The sequence below is a fragment of the Equus przewalskii genome, chromosome X, assembly GCF_037783145.1.
Source record: "Equus przewalskii isolate Varuska chromosome X, EquPr2, whole genome shotgun sequence".
NCBI lineage: Eukaryota > Metazoa > Chordata > Mammalia > Perissodactyla > Equidae > Equus > Equus przewalskii.
This window is the reverse complement of record NC_091863.1, coordinates 51,678,565-51,697,548: the sequence shown is the minus strand read 5'-3', so window position 1 is coordinate 51,697,548 and position 18,984 is coordinate 51,678,565. Positions and strand designations below refer to the sequence as shown.

The 18,984-nt window shown below is 43.2% G+C and overlaps 1 protein-coding gene across 1 annotated transcript in view; it reads right to left on the bottom strand.

The window, feature by feature from the left end:
* Positions 1 to 8,036: 8,036 nt before the first annotated feature.
* The window catches only part of AR (androgen receptor), a 162,996-nt gene continuing 152,048 nt past the window's right edge, over positions 8,037 to 18,984 (bottom strand). Inside the window, exons 6-8 of the mRNA XM_070606311.1 lie at positions 16,250 to 16,380; positions 15,223 to 15,380; positions 8,037 to 14,598 (exon numbers count right to left, since the gene is read on the bottom strand). Coding sequence (XP_070462412.1) covers positions 14,443 to 14,598; positions 15,223 to 15,380; positions 16,250 to 16,380 — 445 coding nt within the window. The 3' untranslated portion in view covers positions 8,037 to 14,442. The remainder of the gene's footprint in view (positions 14,599 to 15,222; positions 15,381 to 16,249; positions 16,381 to 18,984) is intronic.

The following is an 18,984-nucleotide window of genomic DNA, read 5'->3' as shown; positions in this document are numbered from 1 at the left end:
TGATGGGTCTAGTGTGGATTTATTTTATTTTTCTAGCTTGCGATTTGTCAGGATTCTAGGTCTTATAGATGAATGTCTTTAAACAATGTTGAAAAATTCTCAGCTATTGTGTTTTTGAATATTGCCCCTTTCCTACTCCATGACTGTACTGTGAAGGTCTAGTTAGAGATATATTAGATCTATCTGGTCTACTTTTGTGTCTCTTAACCTCACATATTTTCCATTTTATTGTCTTTTTATGCTACATTGTGAATAATTTGTTTGCATATATCATCAAAGTCATTAATTCTCTCTTCATTTGTGTATATTATGTTCTTTAATCTATCAATTTTTTTTAAAGATTTTATTTTTTCCTTTTTCTCCCCAAAGCCCCCCGGTACATAGTTGTATATTCTTGGTTGTGGGTCCTTCTGGTTGTGGCATGTGGGACGCTGCCTCAGCGTGGCTTGATGAGCAGTGCCATGTCCGCGCCCAGGATTCGAACCAACAAAACACTGGGCCGCCTGCAGCGGAGCGTGCGAACTTAACCACTCGGCCATGGGGCCAGCCCCATCTATCAATATATTTTTAATTCTACTATTCCACTTTTAAGTTCTAGACATTCTATTGTATTCTTTTTCAAAAATGTTTGGCTGTTCTTTATGATCTCTTATTCCTTGCTTATATTTCCAGCATTTTATAAATCTCCTTAACCACTTTAAATAAAGTTGGCTTTATATTCTATGTGTGATGGTTCTACATTCTATAGTCTTGTGGATCTGACTTGATGTTTGTTGTTTCTTCTGGCTTTTACTCAGGGTGTCTTGTTTCTTTGTGTTTTGTAACTTTTGACTGTGAGATACTCATTTTCTGTGGACATTTATATAGGAATTTTTGAAGCTTGAATGAAAGTAGCATTCTTCTGTAGAGGATTTGCTTTTGTCAATCACCTGTGGGAACTGCTGATCAGGGATCTCAGGTTTTAGTTTTTCAGACCTCGTAAGTATCTTGAGTTAGGATTACAAAACTATATGAACACAACCTATGGTTATAAATTCTCATGAGAGGTTTATTTTTCCCCTCCACCTAGTGCCAAGGTCAAGCCAGGCAGGTTTCCTTGCTATCTCCTTCTCTGAGGCAGATTTAATTATTCTTCATCCTCACATTGAGAGTATGGCCCTTTAGGGTACCAGCCTTAGGTGGAAGTCTCCTATAAGACTCCTCATCTTGGGCAAGCCCTAGTCTTTATCTCCTTTTCTCCTTGCCTCTTACAGTCATCAAGGTAGAAATTCAGTCTCCCAGGGCCTGGCAAAATCCTCAGGGCAAATTTTGGCTTTGACACTTATTTACCTCCAGAGTTCCTGCTTTCAATTCCTTTTTGGCTGTGGACTCTTTACTATCCTACCAGTTCAACAATGAATTTTAAAATATTGTGTTCATATTTCACCTTATATTTTAATTGTTTTCATTGGGAGGGTCATTCAGGGTATCTTTCAAGATGTACTGCTAGAAATAGAAGTTTCCAGCCAACTTCTAAAATAACAATGATTTCCTTCCTGTCACATATTTAACTGGGGTATTAATAATTCCTGCCCTGCTTTCCTTATAGGGTTCCCCTGAGTTTTCAATGAGACAGTGATATCAAAGTGCTGTAATGAAATAAAGCACTTTTAAATGGCAATGGGTTGCTATTATAACTAACTAACTGCAAGCCAAACTGGTAGTTTGGGCTTAGGGGAAGGAGATTCAAAGTTTAAAGGAGAGATAGCTTATTTCTAGTTGAAAAAATCAAAGAAAACATACTGTAGTTGGCTTTTGAGCTGAGCCTTAATGTGTAGGAAGGATTTGCCTAGGCAGAAATGGAAGAGGGCATTTCATATGAAGGGCACCACTTGAACAAAGGCTAGTAGAATGTGTTGCCCTATTCCCAAAGGGAGGCCTTTGTTCTGGTCTCTTATCTATTAATGCTTATCTCATGGCACTGCCTATACTCAGCTTCCTGACCTAGACCATTAATAAACTCCATACCACCCTCACCTCAGAGACTCCTCAAGCAGCCATAGATGCCAACATTTATTCTGGATAGGAGATAGGTCTAGCAGGGTCTTTGACCTATATCAAAATCGTCTGGTTACAGAACAGCCCAAGAAGCATTAGTAGAACTATACTCCCACCAAGATTGACAGACATGTATGAATGACAGGCAAGATGGCCGGCTGTAGGGTGGAGTCTGTTGTGGAACAACAAGCAGTGTTGTGAAGGAGGCTAATGACTGGACATTTGCAAGTATAGCAAACTCTATTATTAGCCTTTACTATGATACAGATTCTAAAACGTAGGAATAAGATTTATAGGCATTGGAGTGAGATAAACCGGGAAATTCCCAGATTGACGAAATTCTGGTTTTTGCCAAAAGTTTCACAGAATCTAAGAAGGAATGTTAGAGCTGGAAGAAACTAGTCTAGTCCTTATCTCCCTTGCTGTATAGATGGGGAGACTGAGGCCCAGAAAGGGGAAGGGGCCTGCTAAAGTTTACCTGCTAGTTAGTGGCAAAAGCTGTTATTCAGATTCCTGATTCAATGTTCTTTCCCCATGACTGACTCTATAGACAAATATGCTCATAGGTTCCCTGGACACCTAATGAACTGCTGTACCCCAGGTGCCTCTAACCAGGGACATGAGGGGAGAGCAAGTGACTTGGCAAGACACTTGGAAGATGGTACGGCTGGAGAAGACCATTTTTTTCTCCCAACAGGACTCATCTGAAGTTTGAGGAAAGGGCGGCTGCTCTGTAGAAACCATGAGCTCATGTACATCAGACATCACCGTCGTTCCTGGAGTGAGTGGTTGTGAAGACAATTCCATTGTGATATAGTTCCTTCTTTACTCCTAGTTATAATGCTGCCTGCTTGGGCCTCTTTGCAAAGACTGAGAAAATCAACCAGCCTTTCAAAAAAGAAAATATAGTTCAGTGATAAAAACTGTAGGCTTTGGCAACAAACATACTTGAATTTGAGTTCAGTCTTCATCATCCAGAAGCAACCTTCGTCTGAGCCAGAAGTAATATTGGGTCAGAGCCTCAGTTTCTTTATCTATATAATGGGAGTAACTGTGCTCAATTCATAGGGTTGGTGTGAGGATTATGTAAAACACAACATAAAGAGCTTAGTTTTAGCATTTTCTGGCCCATAGTAAGTGCTCAATACAAATTATTACTATTATTATTATTATTACATTTCCTTCAGTCAACCTCTGTGTTACCCTCTATTATATTATACAATATATTTTAAAGATTTTATTTTTTTTCCTTTTTCTCCCCAAAGCCCCCAGGTACATAGTTGTATATTCTTACTTGTGGGTCCTTCTAGTTGTGATATGTAGGATGCTGCCTCAGCGTGGCTCGATGAGCAGTGCTATGTCCGTGCCCAGGATTCGAACCGACAAAACCCTGGGCCGCCCGCAGCAGAGTGCGCGAACTTAACCACTCAACCACGGGGCCGGCCCCCTTATACAATATGTTTTAGCATAGCTTCCATCTTCCAAAATTATTCATGTTACAGCTGTGTTCAAAAATCCCTAATTATTTTAACTGGTATTCTATAATCAGTTGTGAGGTGTGGCAAGTAATTTGCTGATAACATCTTAAATATTGCTGTTGGTGGATAATTTTCCTAAAAGTATACTATAGGAGGTTCAATTTTTTTCCCGTCAATACTGTCAGGCTCCATTGTATTTGTATTTGCTTTCTTAAAAAATAAGAAAGAGAAAGGGGCTAAGGGGCTAAAGGGGCTAAGAAAGAAAGAAAGGGAGAGAAAGCGGCTAAGTGATAGCTCTGTGTCAGGAATTGCATATAACCCTGAAGGCTCCCTTGAGAGTATGTCACACATGTGGCCATTATTGTTCACATGTGGCAACTAAGAATGACTGGCCTACAGAAGAAATTCTACCTCTTAGAAGGACACACAGGCCTTTCATAATGGGCCCTAGCCCATACTCATCTCCAACTCCGACTCCCCACTAGTTCCTCTTTGCTTTGTCTCAAAGCAGAAGCCATACTATTTCCTGCCTGTTGGGACTTCATCCATGCCTTTGGTTGCCTGCTCAGCTATCTCTCCCTCCTGTGGAATTTCATCTCATTGTTTCACTCCTGAGTCAGATGTGATCTCCTATAGGAAGATGGAATATTGTCTCTTCTTCTCCAGCATTTTTTCTGATTTCCTGTTTGAATGAAGATATGAGGCTCCAGCCCACAGAACCCCAATTTGGCTGGCTTCCCACAGCCTGCATTACCCCTTAAGATGATGCTACTGCTCCTCTCTGGGATGCCCCGTGTACCATCTAGGAACACCATGCCAGTGAGTATCACCTTAGGAAGGTCATAGCAGGTACCAGTGGGATAGTAGACACTACATGCTGTCACCACAGAGACCCTTGAACACATTCCAAGAATTGCACCAGGTCCTGAGGTCTTTGACAGATTGGTCTAATGTGAGGAGCCTGAGACTGGAAACCAGGAGATTGAGGGCTTCCAGTTTAGCCTTGGGGCCATTAATTATTCGGGAGCAGATTTTGAGCCAATCACTCTACCATGCTGAGCCTGTTTCCCTATCTGCAAAATGGACTTGATCCCTGACCTGCTTGCCTCCTCAGGATGTTAGGAGGTTCAGATGAAATCACGTGTTCTGGGAACTGAAATGCTAGCCTTGGGGCAGAGGCCAAACTCTTTAGTGTGACACACAGGCCCTCACTGGCTTTGCTCCTGCCTTTTTCCTTACCTTCTCTCACAGCCACACACTTTTTCAAACTTTTGCCTCTGGCTTAACTGTTTGTGGTTTCCCTTACAAGGCTGCTGTCTCTTACCTGAGGAAAAATGCCCTTTTCTTCACCCTCAGTCTCTTCATTGAACTTGGGTCATAGCCTAGACTTCTCTAAGAAGCCTTCCTTGACATTCCCAATAGACCATGCTAGGCATCCTTCTTCTCCACCCCAACAGAACTTTGAACTTCCCTCACTATAGCACCCATTACATTATATTACAATTGTTTGTGTCTTTGTCTGTCTCTCCCACTAATTGGAAGCTCCATGAGGACAGAGATCATGTCTGTCATGTTCCTGAGCAGGGTACATAGTGGTTGCACAAATAAATATTTGTTGAATAAATGAAAGAACAATTGGATGAGGGGATTATTGGATATTGTGCCCCTGTGAAGAGTCCCTGCATTCTTTTGAGCTGGTGGGATTCTCTCACAAGGTTAGTCCAACCATGACATTATCTACTCTTGACACTGTGTTACAAACATCAAAAGGGTTTGCTTTCTTTGGGACAAGTGTCACTGCCCAGGTGACAGGTGATGCGCCTCTCACAGCATCTGCCTGCTCTGCTGGCCTGTTTTCTGGTCTGAAATTTGAAGTACCCCATAATAAGCGGCGGGGGGGGGGGATTGTTTACATAGAGTCTGGCTTAAGTCAGCTTTGTTGGTAGAGTCTTGGTGGTTGGCAGTCAGACTAAGTTCCTCAAATGGCCTTCTCTTTGCTTGAAGCATCCTGGGAAAGAAGTTGAAGGAAGAGGGAAAGTTGTGGCCTGAAAAATGGTGGCAGGAGAATCTGAAAATTTGAATTATCTGCATCTTCCTGTTAACTCATAAAATTACATTTTCATACTTCAGTGCATCTTTTAAATCTCCCCCAATAATGCTCTCCTTCTCTGACCCTCCCCTGCAGTGGCACGAAGAAAACCTCTGGGAGTGGTAGGTGAAGCAGGTGCTGTGGTTGGAGTAGAGATCCTTGGGCTGTATACACAGGAATCATAGACAAGAAGTGGAAGCTCTCTCACCAGGGCTCTGAACCAGTGTGCAAGGGAATGGTAGAGGTTCTCAGGTGCCCCACCACTCTGGCATGCTGCCTGCAGGCACATGAAGGGTCTGTGAGCTGGCGGTTTTAGGGCTAGTTCCTTGTCACAGGTCCTATTTCACAATAACATTCAACAAGTCTTTTGGCCTGGTATCCTCCTGTAAAGAATGAGCAGTTTGGGCTAGATGTTGTCTAAGATCCCTTCTAACTCTGAAAAGGCAGAAATTATAAATCAAAGGTTAGCCCAATGTTGCCTGAGTGATGGATGTAGGAGGGCTGGAGGTGGATAGGATGGATTGAAGTCCCAGACTGGCTTGGCCTAAGGTACTTGATGGACTGTAAACTCACTGAAAGCATGGACTGTGTCATATTTAACTCCTATTTATCTCTGCTATTTATGAGATCATCTAAAAGGTAAATAAATTATTTCACTTTTGAGCCCTTTCCCCATCCATCAAGGGATTGACAGCATCTATTAGACAGGACACAACTGCCGCCCAGGTGTTCAGTAAATTTTTGAGTACAAACACGGGATTCTAGTCCTGAAACTATGTGTTCTAGGGATAATAAAAGGCCCTTTCCTTTTCCCTTTATGTCATGATTAATAAAAGTGTTGCTGCAGTTTGCAATAACCAGGGTGTCCACAATGGAAGGGGCTTCTCATCTCACGTAGTCCTATTCCACATCTTCAGACACACTCATTTTATAGATGAGAAAATTAAGGTCTGGAAAAGGGCAGAGTGTTGCCCAGTATCATATAGTGAATGAGCAGGCTAGAATCCTAGCTATACACCAGCTAGATGAACATGAGCAAGTCACATATAGGAATCCTGCCTCCAGGCTCTTTTTAATCCACTAGGTGTCCTTGTTCCCCTGACCTCTGTGCTTTGCTACTTTTTGGGAAATCTATGGTGGATACTACCTACCTTGTCACTTTGGGCAGGAGCTGGGTAGAAAATGAAACCAAGTAAGGTAGCTGTTAGGTTACTCTCTGTGGGTGCAAGAGAACCTAAGCAATGGTGGTTGGAGGGGCTCTTCTGGAGGCAGGCTCTGATTTATACACACAACCCACAAACATACATATTCTGTCTCTCTTACTCAGACACACACAAACATGCATCCCAAGAATCTCTGGTTTTCTTCTCTTCTCTATCAAGCACTGTTCTCAGGAAAAATTTGAGAAATCCATCCATTCTGAGGTGGTCAATCACAAACATGGGTCAATGTTGGATCCCTCTCAGGAATTCTGGTATTTTAACAGGGAGCAAAGTCAGAGCAATAAGCCCACCAGCTGGGTCACTTATGTTCTTACTGAATCTCCAACCCAGCCCAGTAAAGAGGCATTGTGACAATCCCTATTACAGGTGAGGACACTGAGGCATCAAGAGCTTTCATATTATTCCTTAACACATGACAGCTCATTGATGACCTGTATCTCAAGATACCAATTTGGGATCTCATAAGTATTCACACTAAAAGGAGACATCAGGGAGCCTTGTTTGAACTTTTGAAATCCCCAAAGGAGGCTGGCTTGGTTTTACCTAGTGGACAAGGATGATATGGCCTGTGAAAAATAGTGAGGATGTGAATGTGAATGTGCCCATTCCTTATCTGAGGCTTGGCTAGAACTAGGCAGTGAAGCTCCCTCCACATTTTATGCTTCCACAAGGATGAGAATGAGAGTGAACAGCTGGGTTTTGTGCGGCTTTCTCCTGGTTGACAAGCTTAGGGTTTTTGATGACAGGTTGTAATGGGCCATCCGTGTCCATCTGTGTTTTCTAGCCCAGACCCTTTGATGTTTTGGTGGTCCCAGGTTAACCTATGCTAAGGCCAACACATGGCAAATTTATAACCCCTGTGCAAAGGTTTTTAAAAATATATGAAAATCAAAGTAGCATAAAAGGCCACTGGGCATGATACCAACTCTTGACTTCAATAAAGAAAGCCAATAAAAAAAAGCTAATTAAAAGAACTCTGATGACATTCATCTGAAATTTTAGAGTGTTTTATGTTTTAACAAATTAACCATGGTGATAAGAAGACATTAGCAGCTTTTCTTGGGTCTCTTTGTTAACAATAACTTGAGCCTGCAGCCACAACAGGGGCTGTGGCCAAGTTTTAGCTGGCAGATCAGCAAGCCAATATTTTAGAGAATGGGTGACATTTCTGAAAGCAGAGACAGAGAGACAAACCCAGAGTCACACATGTTTTCCAACAAACAAATTTCTGCCATTTTTAATTGTATTTAGAGCAACAAAAGATTCCAAGATTACAAAAAGAAAACAGAACACTAGCGCTTGGGGCTGGTCCTGCTGCCCAGTGGAGGCCAAGTGCCGCTATGAGAACTGAAGCCCCATTGAAAGAAGTTTCAAGCAAAATTAATGATTCTTTTAAAAAAATCTCTTATGATGCTTTCTCTTTTTTATTTCTTTATTTTTTCCCTCAACATCAAAAATTAATTCTTACATCTGGTTACATAGTCTGCTCCCTCCTGCTGCCAAATTAATCTCAAGGACAGCACAAGACTGTCATGTCTGAGGCACTCCCTAATCACTGTTCCAGTCTAGGGGAAAGCAGAATGGTGTCATTGAGTGGTGAGGGGACTGTTTTTTAGCTTAGGTCATCTAAATGGTGGCTACTCTCAGCACCCAAGTGGCTTATGGGATAAGACAATCTCACAGGCACTTCACTGCAGGACAGTTAGCACCAAGGGCTAAGGGTGAGAGAGACTGCAGGCCTGGCCTGTCTGTTGTGCAGGGAACAGAGTCCCAAAATGCGAAGCATCAGCCAGGGAGGGCACCGCCAGAGAAGGAGCAACATTTCAAAATTTTCTTCCCTTTGGGGTAAGTGTGTGTTCCAGTTTTTGGTGGCTGATGGAATCTGCAGCCATATGACAGCCTTGTTAAGTGGCACATGTGGGGAATGTTTTAGGCCACAAGGGCTACTCAGTCCATAGCTTCTCACTTAATTCCATAAAAGGCTAAGAGACAAGTGGAATAAGAAAAGGAACCAGCACCCCTGCTATACAGAATTGGGGTTGGAAAACAATCAATGCGTATTACCTACTTTCTGGCCAAATCAAATGGAGATAAATCAAAGCTGAATCAAAGGCTGTTTTTCCCCTTAATACTCTACCTACAAAGTTCAAATACCACGCATTTTTGGGGCAGTGACATTTCAAATGGTTTGTTACCTCAGCTGAAGTGTCTGAAGAGGAGTGACTAATATGGATTTCTCTGCCTTCACCTAGAAATGGTTGAGGGTTGGGAGGCTCTGGGCAACAGATCCCAGTGTCAATCTCTTAATTAAAGAAAAACACCCCTACCCATGGGCAGAGATGGACCTGTACCTACAGAAATACAACTTATAGTACATTGACAATTTTTTAACAGACAAAAACACATTTTCATTGTTAAAAGCTTCACAGAACATATCCAAAACCAGAATTAGAGCACACAGACATCCAGTAGCAAGAGCACCTCAATCGCAGGTGAGTGAATTGTGTGAAAGATGGAGCACTTGCTCCAGGTTCCCAAGTGCAGGAAACTGCCTTTTTTTCACAAGGATGGTGAAGAACAAAGAATGCCCTTCTTCTTCTAACTGCTCAGCTCCCATTAGGGGGCCATTGGCTAATTATTTGGGTGGGCCTTTGTCTCCTAGTCTGGCCTTGCCTATGGTAAATCCCAGTCAGTTCCAGTAAGTCTTCACCACCCTTTACACATTCATCTGTCTTGGGCTAGTAAAGTGCAATACATCATGTACCCTTTTCCCCTCTCTGTTCCTTTTGCAAGGCCTGTGGGTCAGGCCCCAATAGGCGCAGAGGTCTCTTAGTTATCTGATCAACCCAGGTGTCTTTTCTGTTCTGAGAGAGCTTCCAAAATGTAACTGCAGCCTCTCTCACAAGTACATGGTATCAATTATGACCTGGAACCAAATATAAAGGTGCAGAGAAAGGTAAAGCTATCAGAACATATTATATCTATATATATATAATTCAATTTTGAAACATGGATACAAATACTCATTTACAATATATTTCAACCTTCTGCCTTAGATCGCAGAGAACTTTTTGTGTTGTCCAAAGTGGGCAGAAATGAGAAATTCTGCCTGCTGTCTCTCTAGTGCAAAATCTAGTCCTTTAAACACTCCCCTTCTCAGCAAGGGCTTCACATCTTCAGATAAGCTAACATGGGCACTAGCAAACACAGTGGCCAAGACAGCTCCATGTCCATCCATGCAATAATGGAGCTTTAGGAATTTGTTCAGCAACTACTAGAGAAAAGGAAAGCTAGTTTTGCTTATAAAATCACTTAGTGAAGGAACCATAATCCCATTCTTTTCCTAAAATTATCTTCCATTCTTCTAAATATGTATATTGTTGGGGAAAAACCCCACAAAACTCTTATAAGTCAGTCACCAGCAAACTCCTTTAGTCTGTCTTTGGATACCTTACCCAAGAGGCACTAATGCTTGTTCCCTCCCTGCCCTTAAAAAATTTGGTATCTTAGCAGATACAGTGTAATCTTTGGTTACATAATGTGGTGCTTTCATCTCTTTGTCTTTTTTTTAAACTGCTTTCAAAGATTTTCAGAGAGATTAGTGGTGAGAACAGACCTGCCTATAAAAGGCAACAGGGGTAGAGACTTCATTTTACAAGAAATTGCGTATGCTAAATGGCTTATTTTGACTTTAAGTTTGGGATTTGATCCTGTGCTTTACCGTCCCTGGTTCCCATGACCCCCTACAGGGGGTCAAGCACTTGGCCCACTGCCCTCTCACCTGGGCTCCTGGAACAGGATAACTAGTAGTTAGCCTCTTGTTTTCACAGAGTCATGCAGGGACAGTTAGTGGGCTATCTGGAGAAAGTCTCATGAAGTGCAACCCTGGCACGGGGCTGGGAACGGGTAGAGGGCACGGCTTGGGCTTTTGCGCCCTGTTAAATATCAAGGGAGAAAAGAGGGCAAGGCCATGTCTGTGCTGTGCCTAATGAAACACTTAGAAACTACTTGAAGCTGAAAGTTAAGTCATTTGTGTAGTGTGAGTATCATGTGGATGCTGGACCTTATATTCTCTTAAAGTACAAATAGAATACTTCTTGCTATATATGCATATATGCATTTAGAAGTAGAGTATGGACAGAGAAGGACTCTAGCATCAGTACATTATTTCTCAACCTGGACAATCACCTCAGCAACTACCCAAAGGACAGAGTGAAGCATTTTTTCTCTTTTTTAGTACCAGTTAACATATATAAAAATATATGTATTACTGATTTTCTTTTTCAAAGAGATATGACAGAATCCTTCAAAAAATCACTTTCTTATTAAAAAAAATGAATTCTCCAAGAACATGACACTGTCTGTGGCATAGAAAAGCTGTGGAACAAAGAACCCAACCCCCATTTCAGCTCAGAGGCCAAGTCTGGGTGAGCTGCCCAATGAACAAGAGCTGAAACTGCCACACGACTCTCTTCTTTGGCCACAAAGTTTGTGACCTTGGCAGCTGTCTGCTGCCCAGCACAGACGGGGCCTCCTCCTTGGTGCTCTTTCTTTTTCTCCTCTTCATTCTCTGTCCCCATCAAGCACTGCACATCTCTTTGGAGATAGTCCCTGTGAGTTGTCTGGTGAGTGATCTTCATCTTCCAGCTCACCATGTGAGTAGGTCTGGATGGCCGATCCTTCATGGGTGAGCACAGTGTACCAACCACATCCACTCTGTTTGTAGAGCAGAGTGCGTGCAAAATGAGACTTTTGTCAATTACACTGGCTAGAACATCAATGGCCAAAAGAAAAAAAAAATCCCCCCTTCATCTGTGGGAGAACAAAGCCAAGCTAAAATCTCCTTTGCTCACTGAAACCTCAGTGTAAAAACAGTAGGCCTAAAGCCTTGTTTAGGCCATTTTCCCCTAGTCTTGCCGTTTGGAAATCTGGAGTAATACAGCTGTTGCTGCTTTTAATTACACTGCAGTTTCACTGATTTTTGGCTTTCACAAATGAAAAACATATATATTCATAAAGACAAGAGTCACGATTGGGAAATCCATAAAGATGAAAAATCTGATAGTCAGAGAAATGGTAAAGAGAGCCTCTAGTATTTACAAGGAGAGGTATTAGAATGACTTAATCAAATCCATGTACCACAAAAGATGAAAATCATTTCAAAACAGATGTAAAGAAACTAATAAAATGTAACGTAGTTTAACTGAAAAGAATGGTGGATTTTTTCTGTTTAAAACAGCTAAAAGTGATCTTGTGAGCTTACATAAGCCAAGTGGTGTCATAACAAAGAAAACCAGAATTTCTCTATTCTATCCCAGAAAGAAAGCCTGTCAGCTTTAGTTTTGTCCAGCAATCTTGGATTGGTATATTACCCATCTTAGGTTCCCCCTCCCTTGTTATTTAAAGCAGCTGTTTTGCAAGTTCATTTGGCTATTAATATCAGCACAGAAATCAGGGGAGGAAACTCATGTAGATCATATCATGTCACTCTGAAACTATCTTTTCAACAAGTAGAGTGAACCAACTGAAATGGGCAGCTTGGTGACCGGCCCCTAATTTCTTAGTTTAGCAGGTGAATTTAAGAGATAAGTGAGAAGGCAATGTCCATGATGAGAAAGTTGGTAGACATTCCCCCTGCACTGGGGATTAGGGGACAAAGTTGATAGAACAGAGGTGTGCCAAAGGACTATTTGAAACCAGTGTCCCAGGAACACACCCTGAGTTCATAGGTGGCAGCCCAACAGAGTGACAACAACCAAACCTTTCCAGAGAAGGCCAAAGTTCTGTAGTCTCAATGTTTCAGCCTCCCTCTGACTGAGAGGCAGCAATGAAGGTGGGAAGTCTGAGTGAATATGGCCAATGTCAGAGCCCAGAATCAGCAACAGAGGAGGAGGATGAGTAAACTCACCAGATGGTGCCCATCTGGCTTTAGATTTTGCCTCTGAAGACTTGACTTTAGTAGTCTGAGTCTCCTCTTGGTTTCTTCTCTCTTCTTCCCATGACTTTTGTAAGTGGATATGCTGAGTGGTAAGGAGAGCATTTACAGAGTTTCTGGTTCTAGTGCTTTCATTCTTCCCACCCTGGTAATTGAGTTTTCTCTTCAACCCTGATCTGGGTAGCCCCTTTAGCTGCTCTGAAGGAGGAAGTGGTCATTTTTCCACTTGGTGGGACGTTATCATCTCTGAGGGACAAGGGCAAGACGCTCAGCTTGTCCAATTCCATTAATGCCTTCTTTCCAGTTTGTCTAAGGGCTCCAGAGATCTGATGGTTGATGAGAGATACTGGTAAGAAGTCTCTGAGCCTACTGGCATCTAGAGATAGTTGTCAAGACTGCTGGCTTGCTAGCCTTCTTGGTGGTTGGGGCTCTTAGCAGAGAGTCTGTGAACATGCCAAAAGAAGTGGACACGCTTCACCACCATGGCTGTAATGCAGTCTGGTGAAGTTCAGGCCCACAGAACACTGAAGGGAGGGTGCAGGAGCTTGCAGCTGCATGGAATCAGGCAGAAAACATTGAGGTCTTTTAAAGGTGGAGGCAAAGAGGGATAAAATCTTCATTGTCCTAAGCAGGATAACAGCCAAGCTACCACTTCCTTTTCCTCTGACTCCAGCCCCAAGCTCCTGCTTAGCCCACAAATGGGAAAGCAGACCTGGATCTGGATGGGGCCTTTCAAAGGGGCAGATCTTTTCTCTCCTTCTCACTCATCTTAGTCTTCGTTGGAAGTGGCCAAGTTTTGGCTAAAAAGAATATTTGGTTCAAAGCTCCTAGAAAAGCTATGGAAAGTCAATTTGAGGGTGGAGACAGAGGGTGAGAGAGAAAAGGGATTGTGGGGAGGCGTTCACATGCAGACAAGTCTTCAAACAAGAAGCACATTTTCAGTACAACGAATTGCACTGCAGTTGACCAGTCTAGACTTCAGGGGCCAAGGCTGTGGGCAGGTACTAGTGATCCATCTGTCCTCTTTATTCTCTCTTAAATCTGCCCTCTGCCTCAACTCAGCTCTGGGTTCACCCTGCCCTCTAATGGCAATAGCCATTGGCAAAAAATAAAAGTCTCCCAGAGAGGGAGGATTTGGGAAAAAAAGCAGTGACTCCCCATGGGCTTGCAATTTTCACCTTATTCTAGTCACCGTTGGCCTCTTTGAGGATTTCTGTTTGTTTTTATATTTTTTAAGAGGAAAAAACCCTAGCAAGGTTTTTGTTTTTGTTTTCCCAGATACTCTGAGCTCTCTAAACTTCCCATGGCATTAGGTAAGTAAATGTTTGTGTGGCTGGCACATAGCGCAGTGTTATAAACAAGCACAACTTGACACTGGGCTACATGAGGATCATCACAGATTTAAAGGAATACAACACCATTCAAAACACCGATAAGAGTCGTGGCAGGGAGCAGAGTCTGAAAGTGCCATGGGACGGTCAGAGAGGGAGGGAAAAAAAAGAAAGGAGGAAAAGAGAAAAAGCCCAGCAAATAGAACTCAGGAACATCTTCATGACAGACTGTACATCAATAGAGGAAATTCCCCAAGGCACTGCAGAGAAGTAGTGCAGAGTTATAACAGGCAGAAGATATCTGAAAAGGGGAGTAGGGTGAGGTGAGGAAATGGGGGTTTCCAAAGCTTCACTGCGTGTGGAAATAGATGGGCTTGACTTTTCCAGAAAGGATCTTGGGCACTTGCACAGAGATGATCTCTGCCATCATTTCTGGAAAGTCCACGCTCACCATGTGGGACTTGATTAGCAGGTCAAAAGTGAACTGATGCAGCTCTCGTGCAATCTGTAAGGGGACAATAGGAGAGGGAGAAAACAGAGTTGACAAGGAGTTGGCTTCTGTCAAGTTCTCCCCCGACACCTTCGATTTCCTCCTCTTTCTGTGTCCTTGGTGCTCCCTGTGTGTGTCTGTGTGTGTGCACATATGCCTTAAATGGTCTCCAGGGACTCACTGAGGTCCCTTAAGAGATCTTCCACACCATTGCAAGCTCTCTGACTCAGGACTGGGTGTTCCTTTTCCCCAGCACACACACACACACACACACACACACACACACACTCTTTCTCTCTCTCTCTCTCTTTCTCCCTCTCACACACACATACATACATAAACTCACATGCACGTGACTCAAGCAAGAAAGGGAAAACATCCAGGTCTGTTTTGTCTGCCTAGACTACTTATCTGCTCTAAGCCCCTTCCCTGAGTCCCAACTGCTTTCACAACATCCAGCTGGGACATTGTGACCTGTGTTCCTTTCTTTTCCATGGCATTTTCTTCCTGGGCCACACTCAAAGCCAGAGGGGAATGGAAGCACCTCCAACAGGTGGTGCCAGACCATAGAAAAGCACATTATCACTTGGCTCTATCAGGCTGCTCTCCCTGCCAAAGCATCCTCCATCATTTGCTTACAGGCTGCACAGAGTCCAGGAGCTTGGTGAGTTGGTAGAAGCGCCTTGAGCAGGATGTGGGATTTTTTCTCTTGCACGCAATGATACGATCAAGTTCCTTGATGTAGTTCATTCGAAGTTCATCAAAGAATTTTTGATTTTTCAGCCCATCCACTGGAACTGATGTGGGATGAAGACAGAATGGGAAGGGAAGCATGCCCACGAAGGAGCGTTAGATAAAACACCAAGTTTTCTTACCACAAACTTGATCCCCACCCCCACAGGGAGGGAACCATCTACTTGGCTTCCTGTCCATTGAAGTCTGTATGCCTGGGGCATTCAGTCTGCCATGAAGGTCTTAGGGAAAAGGCTGGCTGGACCCAATCTGAAGGGCATCAAGTAATCAAGTAAATAAAATTTACTGAGCCTTTCCTTTTTCTAGTCTTCTCATCTACACATTTCTCAGGACCTAACGTTTTACTTTGTCCATGGTTTAGCTCTGATTTAGATAACTAAAACCCATGGCTTTGAATATAAAATTTCGCACTATTTTTCCCTCACAGAAGCTAAGGCAGCATTCTACTTAGAAGTGACATTAAAGAAATGTTCCCTGGCTGCCAGATAAACCCTGTCTGAGTTGTTTACATAGACCTCCTTCTATCAACGGAAGAGGAAATTCCTTCCAAGAGGCAATCTCTTCTGCCCTGCAAGAAATATAAGGTTGTCCTTGCCTGATTCTATGGTAGAAGCTATCAGAAAATTCAGAGACCTGCTATAACCAGCCAGAAAGGCCTCAGCCCAAAGAGAGACTGGGGACAGGTGGGGATCTAATGGAGGTTGAATTCTAGCAAAGAAATTGGTCTCTAGCCATGAAATTCATCCTTGTTAGAAAAAAGGATGCTAAGGTAGTATAGAGAAGGGAGGGTGAAAGAAGAAGGAAAATGTCCAGGAGTTTGCTTCTCTCCGATAACCCTTTAATGAAAAAAGCAGCTCCCCTCTGAGCCTCTATGCCCCCAGGGGCATTCCCTGCCCCACCCCCAGGCACTTACTAATGCTGAAGAGCAGCAGTGCCTTCATGCACAGGAATTCTTGGGGGGTGATTTGGAGCCATCCAAATTCTTGAGAGAGATGCCTCATTCGGACACATTGGCTGTACATCCGGGACTTGTGCATGCGGTACCTGGGAAGAAGACACACAGAGGAAGGAGAATAGTGAGGAAACGCTTATAATAAGCCCAGAGAGAATGTTTCTGGTTGCCCTGCCCTCCCCAGGTTTTCCAAGAAGTGCTTGATGTTTCTCTTGCTGGTGTTTCAGTGACAAGGAACAAGGTTGTTTATTATTTTTTTTCTAAAGTCCTGACATCCAGATAACCACTCATCTTCCCTGGCCAGGATATGGGTTAGCACATGGAATTTCCAGGTCCCCATGCCCCTCTTGTTTCCTGAGACAAGGACAGGAAAACCTAACCAAATGAACACAGTGGGCCAGGCATATGTTCTCTCTGACTATAATTCTAATATTCCAGTTAAAGCCAGAGCCAGAACCTGCCTCTCAGGCATCCCAACTTGGAGGATTTCTAGGAGATAGGCCTTAGAAATCAACTCTTAACATAAAGACATCAGGATTCCTAAGTGACTCCAATAGTTCACCCTGTCAATTTCCCTGCCTCTTGACTTAAATGTCATTTCCCATACTAGAAATTTAATCATTTCTTTAAAAAATCCCAGGAAAAGAGATACCCCATTGTCCCTTCAAAATGAGTTCTAATGCTTATCAAATCAGCCAGGAAATGTTTCTGAATGTCCAATTTAAATGTCCCCTACTGAAGGGGAGTCTACTCTCATATACTGGCCATTCCTTACCACGGTTTGGGAGTTGTAAATATATGTGAGCTGCTTTTATTATAGTGACTTGTGAACAGATCACCACATTATCACCTATGAATTATATAGGGAAGTGGCCAAGGCTCTGACAGCTTCTCGGAGGGAGCAATCTCTCTGTTCCATGAGTTGCCACAGCAAGCCTCTAAGAGAAGATAAAGCATCCTCCTGCTAATAGGCCTTCCTGGTTTTCAGCACTTCAGAAACTGTGTGTGTGTGTGTGCGCGCGCGCGCATGTGTGAGAGAGAGAGAGAGAGAGAGAGAAAGAAACAAAGAGAAACTGATACTATATCTTGTGGAGAAAGAAAAAGAAATTTGACATCTACTTAAGGGGTGAGGAAAAAGACCTCTCAGAGAGGGCCTGAAGGCTGTGGTTTGACATTTTGGTCCCCAAACCACTAGTCTCATCCACAAGGTGAGCAAGCCTGGTGCTGGCTGGGTGGAAGCTCAGCACCCTATCTCAGAGAGATCTTGGCTGGCCTGGAGAAAGAGGGAAGGGGGCAGATAGTGTAGAAGTATTCAATTCAGGCTGAAGCCCAACTGGAAAGAGGAAGTGTTTAGATAGTATCACAAGTCAATTGACCAGAACAGTGTTGCTCCAAGCTCTTTCACCCTGGAGAATTTTTGAATAAGATCTGCTGACCCTGGAGTCTAGCCCTGCTCAGGTCTCCACTGTACTTCCAAGCCTATGTTGATGACAACATTGCATTCTTTTTACCATTGAAATCATGGTCTTGACATGGAAGACTGCTGTTAATACTGCAGCAGGCCCCAGGGACAGAGAAGGTAGGGAAAGGAGGGAAGAAAAGAGTGAAAGGCAAGAGAAGGAATTCAGAGGGAAAGGGAATAAAAAGAGGAGACAAAGAGCAAAAAAGAACAGGGAGAGAGTTAGAGGAAGGAAAGAGAGAAGAGAGTGGAAGGTAGAAAACAAGGGAGCAGGAATGGAGTTCAGAAGGAGAGCAGAGGTAGATGAGAGTAAAAGAGAGTGGATAAAAGGGGAAATAAAAATTGGAAAACACTGAGCACAGTGCCTTGCACACAGTAAGTGCTCAATAAATGACATGTAGAAAAGTGCCATTATGATACTATTCACCATCCTACAGACGAAGAGATTGAGGTTCAAGGAAGTTCAGTAATTTACCCAAGGTCACATAACTAGGGTACAAGCCTATTACACTCAAAGTATTTCTTGTCCACAAAGAAGGGAGGAGGAAGGACGAAAGCAAGGCTGATGACAGGATTTGGTGTCACAGAGATCAGCAAATGGGTTGGCCCAGAGTTCCTGTGTTCCTCTTTGGGCCTTAGTCTCCCCATTAGTACCTTGAGGAGGCCAGCAGAAGTTAGTGGCTTTCAATTGGAGAGGTATTGTGTCCCTAGTGGGTGCTATAAATGTGTGGGGGTAGTTTGGGCTGTTACAGTGACAGGGATCCTATTTGATATTTAGTGGGCAAGTGCCAGGGATGTTAAACATATTCCAATATATGGGAACACAATGAAAAATTATTCCTTCGACAATGTCAACAGCATCCTTGTTAAGAAACACTCATTTAGATGTTTCTAGGGACCCTAAGAGCTCTAACATAGTGAGTTCCTACAAGAGGAAGGTGAGGGAGGGTGGTTGTTTCAGGATCCCTGGGCTTGATAGGTCTAGGACCCTGACCCTGTAGAGAGTCCTCTGGTACCTTTTGATGAAATACATGGGATGGCCAGAAAACTGAGGTGGGGTGCCACATATTTATGCAGAGGCATAGAAGGACATGAGGATTGAGAAAATAACCAAGTATCACCTTGCAAAGTTTCCAAGGTCTTAGGGCTCTGAATGGGGAGGGGTGGTACAGGTGCCCAGGGAGTATATTCAATTACTGGAGGACAGCAAGAGAGTGGAGATGAGAGATGAACAGGA